Source organism: Oryza glaberrima, chromosome 7, assembly GCF_000147395.1.
Source record: "Oryza glaberrima chromosome 7, OglaRS2, whole genome shotgun sequence".
NCBI classification, from domain to species: domain Eukaryota; kingdom Viridiplantae; phylum Streptophyta; class Magnoliopsida; order Poales; family Poaceae; genus Oryza; species Oryza glaberrima.
The window spans coordinates 19,504,796-19,514,695 of record NC_068332.1 but is presented as its reverse complement, the minus strand read 5'-3'; the positions used below and the strand labels follow the sequence as shown (position 1 = coordinate 19,514,695).

At 50.7% G+C, this 9,900-nt stretch overlaps 1 protein-coding gene across 1 annotated transcript; it reads left to right on the top strand.

Annotated features, from left to right (window-relative positions):
* Positions 1-1,970: 1,970 nt before the first annotated feature.
* On the top strand, positions 1,971-9,618 carry LOC127780478 (G-type lectin S-receptor-like serine/threonine-protein kinase B120). Its single transcript, XM_052307392.1, has 9 exons — positions 1,971-3,111; positions 3,281-3,652; positions 5,108-5,218; positions 5,355-5,578; positions 5,693-5,903; positions 6,017-6,254; positions 6,341-6,491; positions 6,595-6,908; positions 9,378-9,618. Exons 1-9 carry the CDS (start codon positions 2,136-2,138, stop codon positions 9,385-9,387), a joined length of 2,607 nt encoding a protein of 868 aa, XP_052163352.1. The 5' UTR covers positions 1,971-2,135; the 3' UTR covers positions 9,388-9,618.
* The last annotated feature ends 282 nt before the right edge of the window (positions 9,619-9,900 follow it).

Below are 9,900 nucleotides of genomic sequence, written 5' to 3'. Positions count from 1 at the left end.
TTCCCCTTTAAATGAATGGAGACTTTTGGCGGTTCATCTCACGTGGAGGGAGCTCCATATGATGCATTGATGGGACGGGGCATACCTGCCCCCACTCCGCCGAACACAGGACGGAACGTGGGGGCACCGCCGCCTATCCGATCGGACGTGACCGGCCACAGACCGGTCACAATCCGGTCATGCCCAATTGACGCAGGTCAATCGGGCAGCGCCGCACGTCCGTCCTCACCACATTAAATGCGGTGAGGGACGGTTGGGGTGCTGCGCATTGATGGCGGTTCAGCTTCGACCACCGCCCCACTCATTCCTCCCGCCACGTGGCGGTCGGGCGAGGGCCACGAGGCGAGGTAGCCCGAGGGCCCGAGGAGCGTGACGTGGCACCCCGAGGCCCCCCGGCCGCCTCTGCATCGTCCAAGATGTGGGGGGAGGGCCAGGTTGTATGGCCGCGTGGCTGGACGGGAAGGAGACTTCCCCACACTTCGCATACCCCTGAGCCCATATCACCGACATGCAGCATCTAAGCTTCAGCATGCAAAATGTATTAGGTTCTTGTTCTCTTCACACTTTTATTCTCTTCCATGCAACAAAATTTTCTTTAGTAAATCCTAAGAGTAGTTGTTATGAGTAGCAATGATGTCTCCCTCCCCCCTACTCTTTTCCACGTCACTAAGTTTACCTGTAAGCCAATAGAGAGAGCCCATTAATAAACATCATTATACATGTCTTAAGATGGGATTGGAAACAACCTAGTATAATAAATTTGGACATGAAATCCTCTTAGTTGTTATATTTTACTGAGGGATTAACTTTTTTACAAAGAGCCTTCATATTGCCCGATTGATTAGCTGTTATGTAACGATGGAGGTCTTGATGAATCCAAGCAGAAACAAACATGTAGATTATAATTTATTTTAGAATTGCTAAATAGCACTCAACAACTGTTTTGGGATATGTTTTTAGATTTTTATATTTGCTTAGTGATACATTCTCTGGTGACCCCGATGAATGGCATTGGAGTTAGGGTTTAAAGTCTCAAGTCCCGAATTGAAGTGGGGGACGGAGGAGGGATTTATTGGGCTTAGAGGGATGGTTATGAGAGGTGTTAGCAGAGCAACGGACGATGGACATAGGTAGGCAGCGAGATGTCAACGGTAGCGCCAGAGCCATGAGGATAAAGAAGAGCGGTAGGCATTAGTGACATGGACAAAGTAAAACTTGTTTTTGGAAAGACGGGAGCTACTAGACAGTGGGACGGAGGTACCTCACCGCCACCACTTTGAGGAGGGTTTTGGGGGGTGGGGGTGGGGCCGGGGCAAGAGGATGTCTGGCGGGCCTCACGAGCATCGTTCACGCTTATGCCTGGGCGATGGTGTCGTTGCCTGAATGAGGGTGCCGAGAAGGAGATAAAGAGGATTCAAATAAAAGCGATCTGAAATTGTAAAATTTTAAGGTGTTTTTTTTTCCAAATATGCAATGGTCAGTCTTATTTTTTAACCGTTTAATCCACAAGTGATTTTACAATTCTCAAGAAAAGACCAGGAGGTATTATATTTTTTAGTGTAAAATTTGTATCTATGGTAACAGGATGTATCAAAATTTGTACTAAAAATATTATTACGTCTTAGAGACTATAAAATTACACTTAATCTAATCCAACTGAAATCAATTAGCCTCTGCGAGTGAACTAAATCATGCAACCGTATTGCTGACCAGACCATTTTTTGCCACCATTAGTTTACCGGCCGTAAGCATGTCAACTGCCAGTTTTGTCTCTCCTGCCGTCGTTTTGTTTACGCCTTTAAACAATGTGAAGACCAGCTCTCCCGCCGTCCCCAACCTTCGCTGCCCCTTCCTTTCCAATCCCCCCGATTTCCACACCGCTTTTAAGCCTAGTCGCGTCTCGCCTACTCGGCAAATTCGGCATCCGCTTAGTACTAGTACTAGTATAATCTTCTAGTTAAAATCTCCGGTTCAAAACCATGATGCGAACAAGTGCTCGCTCCGACCACGCCGCACCACGCGTCTCGCGCGCGCACACGTGAATACATATATTTTCTCGCGCCAAGAAGCCGCGAGCCCTCTAGCCTCTCGCGAACCTCTCGATCTTCTCGCCGCCATCGTCGTCGTCGTGGTCGATGGCTTCCACGGCCGCCATTGCTGCGCTCGCGTTGGTGTTCTTCGTGTTGCTGTGTGTGAGAGATGGTGGCGGCGTCGACGCGGCGGACACGCTGTCGCAGGGGCAGTCGCTGGGCGCGAACGACATGCTGGTGTCGGCGAACGGCACGTTCAAGGTGGGGTTCTTCACGCCGGCGGGTGGCGACCCGGGGAAGGTGTACCTCGGGGTGATGTACGCGACGTCGAACGTGCAGACGGTGATGTGGGTGGCGAACCGCGACGCCCCCGTGAGAACGGCGGCGGGGGCCGCCTCCGCCACCTTGACGGGCTCCGGCGAGCTGCTGGTGAAGGAGGGCGACCGCGTCGCGTGGCGGACGAACGCGTCGGCCGCGGGGCGCTCCAACCACACGCTGACGATCCGCGACGACGGGAACCTCGTGATCTCCGGCAGCGACGCCGCCGGCACGGACGTAGAGTGGGAGAGCTTCCACCACCCGACGGACACCTTCGTCCCGGGCATGGAGATCGCGCTCCGGCAGACCAACGGCGACCGCACGCTGTACACGTCGTGGAGGAGCGACGCCGACCCGGCCACCGGCGACTTCACGCTGGGGCTGGACGCGTCGGCGCAGCTCTACATCTGGCGGAGCCAGGGCGGCAAGAACTCAACCTACTGGAGGTCGGGGCAGTGGGCGAGCGGCAACTTCGTCGGCATCCCGTGGCGGGCGCTCTACGTCTACGGCTTCAAGTTGAACGGCGACCCGCCGCCGATCGCCGGCGACATGTCCATCGCGTTCACCCCCTTCAACTCGTCGCTCTACCGCTTCGTGCTCCGGCCGAACGGCGTCGAGACGTGCTACATGCTCCTCGGCTCCGGCGACTGGGAGCTCGTCTGGTCGCAGCCGATCATCCCCTGCCACCGCTACAACTTGTGCGGCGACAACGCCGAGTGCACCGCCGACGACAACAACCAGCCCATCTGCACCTGCTTCACAGGTAATTAAAAAACTCCTCACCGATTAATCCATTGATTCTGACTTTTCTCGCACATCACATTCACATTTCACTGTACATTTTGATAGCTAAAATCCCTTAATTTTTAGTCGACATAACGTGGAGTCTGGACCCACACGTCATTGACACATTATCCGTCAAATGTGTTCAGGTTTTGAGCCAAAATCTCCGCAAGAGTACAACAACGGCAACTGGACGCAGGGCTGCGTGAGGAGCGTTCCACTGACGTGCAGCAGCGAGAGGAACAACACGACCGCCGGTGGCGCCGGCGCCGGTGGCGGCGACGGGTTCACCGTCATCCGGGGCGTGAAGCTGCCGGACTTCGCCGTGTGGGGATCGCTGGTGGGCGACGCGAACTCGTGCGAGAAGGCGTGCCTGGGCAACTGCTCGTGCGGGGCGTACAGCTACAGCACCGGCAGCTGCCTCACCTGGGGGCAGGAGCTGGTGGACATCTTCCAGTTCCAAACCGGCACCGAGGGAGCGAAATACGACCTCTACGTCAAGGTCCCATCTTCTCTATTAGGTGAGAGTTTAATCTATATTTTACCTTTCGTACTCCTTCCGTATAAGAAAAAATCAGCTTCTAACAACAATTTAAAAATAGATTATGTTTAGATTTATAACTAGAAGTTAGGTTTTTCTTTTCTTTTTCTTTTTACATATGGAGTATTTGTGTTGTGTGAAGTTTAATTTACAGTTTTAAGTTTTTTTTTAAAAAAATTCATGAGTCGACATATAACACATACGTCGCACTCACACCATAACATACACTCACATGTGCATACACGCTTTATTAGAATTCAAAGACAGAAATTTCGCTGGAAAAATCCAAACGAGTTAAATGACTGACAGTTCCTGATCTGACAAATACACTACTAGATGCCAATTATTTGCTTGTTTTAAGAAAGAATAAGGCCTCGCATTTCGTTTTCTAGAAAAATTAGAAAATTGTTCAGTTCACTGGAATCTTTGGCATGTGGTCGAACTGAAAATGGCATTAGAAAACGCAGCATCAATCCGGTGCAGATGCGTGTGAGGTTGTTGGATCCTGAATTCCTGATTAGGTAGATAAGCTCCCATTTATGCAGTCCACGGAATAAAATTCACCGGAGTAGACGAGTAAAAGATGGTGGCCAATTTGGATTGGTGAACAGTGACTGTTGAAAAGGGGGGTGAAAATTGAAGTCTGAAACAGCCAACGTTTCACATTTTCACCCCCCGGAAAACTCAAAAGCATATCCATTTTCGCCCAAATATATCTTTACATGACATATGCAATGGAGATAAGCATTTCAGATGCTAATGTCACCCATCTGTAACGCATTGTCACCTGTCATTGTTACCCAATGCATTATGAGATACGAGAGGCACGTCGAATCGTCGATTTGAAGGTCTATGTAAAAATTTTTCTGATGGTGACTTGTGGGATTTATTATGCAGTGCAGGCCGTTTGTTTCGGATGCCGACAGCTTCCGGAAAAGTACGGTGTATGCCTATTATTTTTGTTTGGTTTAAAGATTGTTCCGACAATGACAGATCTTTATCGCTCTAGATCAACTAGATTATCTCAAATTGGGAAAAGAATACCATCTTGCGGCTGGGCGAGAAGGACCTAACTGTTTTAAATTATTCCTTTTTCTTAGCTTTTTTAGATGAGGACATGAGGTGGCTACTTTCACGAATTTTTTGTCGTGGTTAGCAGTTTTAGCACACAGGGAACATGTGGGACAAATCGTGTGTTTGACCCATGTAGGTCAATCAGTCTGACCACACATGGTGATCATTAGTTTATCATATGACCTGATGATGTATGTGAATGCACGTGAGTATTTGGCTGAAACGCACGAAGGTCTTCAGAAATCAAATCTTTGAAACTGACCGATTCTTCAAACTGATTTTATCTTCTAATGACATTATGAATTCATTTGCCTGGCAGCTACACATTTCTGACAAATTTTGATGTTATGTTTGACCTCAGATAAAAGCTCGGGGCGATGGAAAACCGTTGTCGTCGTCGTAGTTGTGGTCGTGGTGGTTGTATTGCTGGCATCAGGCCTTCTCATGTGGAAGTGCAGGAGACGAATTAAAGGTGAGTTAGGAATTAGTACATGCCTAAATCATCATTAAACTTGAATTGCACTAGAATTTGAGATGTAAAACTTTGAAACGAATATCAAATAGCGGCATGTCAGTTCACATGACGGAGTCGGTTTATCTTGTCGCAGAGAAACTTGGCATTGGTAGGAAAAAGGCACAACTCCCGTTGCTGCGTCCTGCGAGGGATGCAAAGCAGGATTTCTCAGGGCCAGCGCAATCTGAACACGAGAAATCAGAGGAGGGCAAGAACTGCGAGCTGCCGCTGTTCGCGTTCGAGACCTTAGCGACGGCCACCGACAACTTCAGCATCTCGAACAAGCTCGGAGAGGGAGGCTTCGGCCATGTCTACAAGGTACACGCAGCTAGAGATCGATATCATCATGTTCTAATCACATGCCAGAATTAATGCACCAATGTTGGAGAGTACTAATGAGGTTGCATGGATGATTGGTTTGGTTCTTTTCAGGGAAGGCTCCCTGGAGGAGAAGAGATCGCGGTGAAGAGGCTGTCCCGGAGCTCCGGGCAGGGGCTGGAGGAGTTCAAGAACGAGGTGATCCTGATCGCGAAGCTGCAGCACCGCAATCTTGTCAGGTTGCTGGGATGCTGCATCCAGGGCGAGGAGAAGATCCTGGTGTACGAATACATGCCCAACAAGAGCCTCGACGCCTTCCTCTTCGGTACGTACACCCTCAGAATCCAGCAACATTTTTCTTGCAAAATTCAGAGAGTTCAGAGAGACAGTAATAAGCTGACACTGGCAGTGTGTGACTGTTTTGCTATGTCATGTCAGATCCGGAGAGAAGAGGGCTCCTGGACTGGAGGACGAGGTTCCAGATCATCGAAGGCGTGGCGCGAGGGCTCCTGTACCTCCACCGCGACTCGAGGCTCCGCGTGGTGCACCGCGACCTCAAGGCCAGCAACATCCTCCTCGACCGCGACATGAACCCCAAGATCTCCGACTTCGGCATGGCCAGGATCTTCGGCGGCGACCAGAACCAGGTCAACACCAACCGCGTCGTCGGCACACTGTAAGCAAAAAAGCACCTGAGCACAACAGCAACTCTGACACTGTAACACACTGAGGTTAATTACTTTACATGTCGCCGTGACACAGGGGCTACATGTCACCGGAGTACGCGATGGAGGGGCTCTTCTCGGTGAGGTCGGACGTGTACAGCTTCGGCATCCTCATCCTGGAGATCATCACGGGCCAGAAGAACAGCAGCTTCCACCACATGGAGGGCTCCCTCAACATCGTCGGCTACGTAAGCGCACGCACACACACAAATCCTCCCTGCAATCTTACTCACATTCTTGTCAAAAAAAAGTTTGCTGATCGAGTTGCGTTGCGTCTTGGGATATTGACAGGCGTGGCAGCTGTGGAACGGGGACAGAGGGCAGGAGCTGATCGACCCGGCGATCCGGGGGACGTGCCCCGCGAAGGAGGCGCTGCGGTGCGTGCACATGGCGCTGCTGTGCGTGCAGGACCACGCGCACGACCGCCCGGACATCCCCTACGTGGTGCTCACGCTCGGCAGCGACTCCTCCGTGCTGCCCACGCCGCGCCCGCCGACGTTCACGCTGCAGTGCACGTCGTCGTCGTCGGGGCGGGACATGTACTACAGGGACAAGGAGGAGTCCTACTCCGCCAACGACCTCACCGTCACCATGCTCCAAGGCAGGTAGGAGTGCGTATACCACTACGTATGTCTTAAAATATAGCAATTTAGAACTAGATTAGATATATTCTAGTCTAATAAATCTAGATAACCATTTCTTCAGATTTATTGAACTAGGATATATCTTTCAAATTATTATATTTTGAAACGGAATGAGTAGTAGGAGGTTGGGTGTACAAAACTGTACATAGACACGAAGAAACACGCGCTCTTCTCTCGATCGGGTGGACGATCGAGCTAGGGAGATGTACTGTGTGTTCCACATGTGTTGGGTGATTTGATAGCTCTGGGTGTAGAGATTGGTTTGCTTTTGCTTTGTACATGGCCCCAATTTTGTTACTGCCGGTTCCGGTTTTTTTTTTTTTACACTCAGTTCCAGTTCATTGATTGGTTGAAGTTTGTGTAATCCATCATCACTGTACAAACAAAACTATTTAACCAGGACGCGCCGATTAATTGGGCCGCGTGGGCCCTTCTCACAAGTTCCCCCAGGCCATCTGTTGGCAACAGGCCGAAATTTATGGGCTATGAGGTGAATGTACGGCCCTATTAAGCTATGCGGGAAGGAGTAAGTCTATAGTGGCTCCCTCATCTCTTGCCCTTCGCTGAATAACAACCCTCAACCGCAAAACCGGCTATATATAACACCTCCACCATCTCCAAAAACTAGTACAAATCGACTCCTCCGGTGGTTTTATAAGCGGTTTATGCTGATGTGGTATGTTGACTTGCTCCAAATGTGCCGATGTGGTAGCCAGGTCATTAAAGGGATTGAAAATAGAAGTGAGTCCCACATGTAAATGATAAATGCTAAAACAAAACAAATGGTGGGGCCACTTGTCAGCCCCATTTTTTCTTATCTTCTTCCTACCTTCAATCTTTTTCTCACAGCCACACGCATGGAGACCGATTCGGCCGTGCGGCGGAGCCCTTCTCATCCTAGCGAGCTTCTCCCTCGCGCTCGGCCGGCCGCAGCCTCCCGGCAAGCTCCTCCAACACACACGGCCAGCCGTGGCCTCCCGGCAAGCTCCTCCCCCGCGCCCGCCCGGCCGTAGCCTCCCGGCGACCTCCTCCCCCGCGCCCGGCCAGCCGCGACTTCCCGGCGACCTCCTCCCCCACCGTCATCGCCGTGTTTCCCCCATCCAATCCGCCACCACCAGCGCCAGCCGATGCCCCCTCTCCCACCGCTGCCGCCTATGGGGAGATGATGTCGCCGGGAGGCCACACGAGAGGAGAGAAGCACGCCGGCCTGTCGCACACGGGGGAAGGGGCTCACCGGGAAGCCGGGTGGTGGGAAGGGAGCTCGCCGCCGGCCGCGCACGGGTAGAGGAGCTCGTCGACCAGCCGTGCGCAGATAGCTCCCGGCGGGCCACACGCGGGGAGAGGAGTCATCAGCCAGCTGTGCGCGGGGGAGGAGCTCGCCAGTCGGCCGCGCGCTGGGGATAGAGCTCGCAAGGCGGCCGCGCGCTGGGGTGGGAGCTCGCCAGGCCGACCTGCTGCTGTTGCTACTTGCCGTCGCTACCGTCTCCACTGCCTCCTCTCCTTGACCACCACAGGCGTCGGCTGCTACTTGGACCGCCGCCGCCGCCTCAACCTCCCATCCCGCCGCAGTAGCCACCTGCCTCCTCTCTCTTGCAGTCGCAGTCGCCGCATGCTGCTATTACTTCTTCCACAATGCCGTCGCCGCCGTCTTCACAGCCTACTCTCCCTTCTTCCCTCGCCGTCGCTGCCACTGACACCCTCTGATCCGGCTCACTACGGCCGCAGCCCTCACGGCCTCTGTTGCTGCTGGAATGTGAGAGAGAGAGAGAGGAGAGAGAATGAAGATATGAGATGGGAGGTGAAAAAAAGATGATATGAGGTGGAAGTCGCTGACATGCGGGTCCCAACTTCCAACTCAGCGAGTCAACCTCGGTCTAGCAGCCACGTCAATAAATACCGCTTGCCAAACCACTTAAGGAGATAATTTGCACCGTTTTTTAAAGATGGGGGATGTGTTATACCCAGTTTTGTGAGTGAGGGAGGCAATTCAATAAAGAGGAAGAGATGAGGGAGGTAAAATATACCTATTCCTATGTGGCATGGAGCGTAGTACGCATGGCGCAGATTGGATCGTTACAGTTCCATCGACAAAGAGACGGCATCTCGTGGGCCAATTCGTGGTACCTCGGCTTTATTGAGTCGGAATAAGTTTGCTTAAGGTCCCTCAATTTGACGCTGAGTCTGAAATTCATCCATGAACCACAATACAAGATATGACGCATCACTTAACTTTTAAATAAGTGCAAATAAGGTCTCAAGGTGGTTTGAGCGGTGGTTTTGGCTGACATCACACTTAAAGTTAGGAAAAACCATAGGATCCACATAATAGTGAGTGTTTGGTTAAAACAAATTGTAGTGGGTTCCACCTTTATTTTTTGTCCTTTCTTTTTTATTTATCTTTTCTCCTTTCTTGCTTATTTTCCTTCCCAGCATCCGGTGACCGACCACAGACCGATGTTCTTCTCCTCGCCGATGAGCCACGAGGTTGGGGAGAGAATGGGACCTCGGTTTTAAGGTTAGACATGACGTGAATCAAATTCGCCCTATAGTAGAGGTAGGCAAAATGAACATTTTCCTTTGCGGAGATGTACGGCCCAAATGTTTTAGTATGTTGTTGTAATATACGAGAGAGGATTTTAAACTCTCAAGGTGGCGTCCCCTCGTTTCTTAAACTAGGAAGGTAGCCCGCGCACATACGCGGGTATCTTATTTAATGTGTTTGCAATTTTATTACGAATTTTTACGATTACTCTATTATAAACATAGTTTTTTGAATAATTTGCTTAGGTTTCTTTGAGTTCTAGTATTTTTTTTTCTAATTACCACATGGTGTATGAATTCTAAACTAAAATTACTTAAAACCATTGTAGTTTTAAATTTATAAGAAACTATTGTGTCACAGTGGAGTTGTTACTTATGAAACTATAATATCATTTGTATACAATGCATTTCT

Coding starts and splice junctions, on each gene's coding strand:
- LOC127780478 (XM_052307392.1), top strand. CDS start 2,136: ATGGCTTCCACGGCCGCCATTGCTGCGCTCGCGTTGGTGTTCTTCGTG. Junction 5,219..5,354: donor GTGCAGGAGACGAATTAAAG/GTGAGTTAGGAA, acceptor ATCTTGTCGCAG/AGAAACTTGGCATTGGTAGG. Junction 5,904..6,016: donor CCTCGACGCCTTCCTCTTCG/GTACGTACACCC, acceptor ATGTCATGTCAG/ATCCGGAGAGAAGAGGGCTC.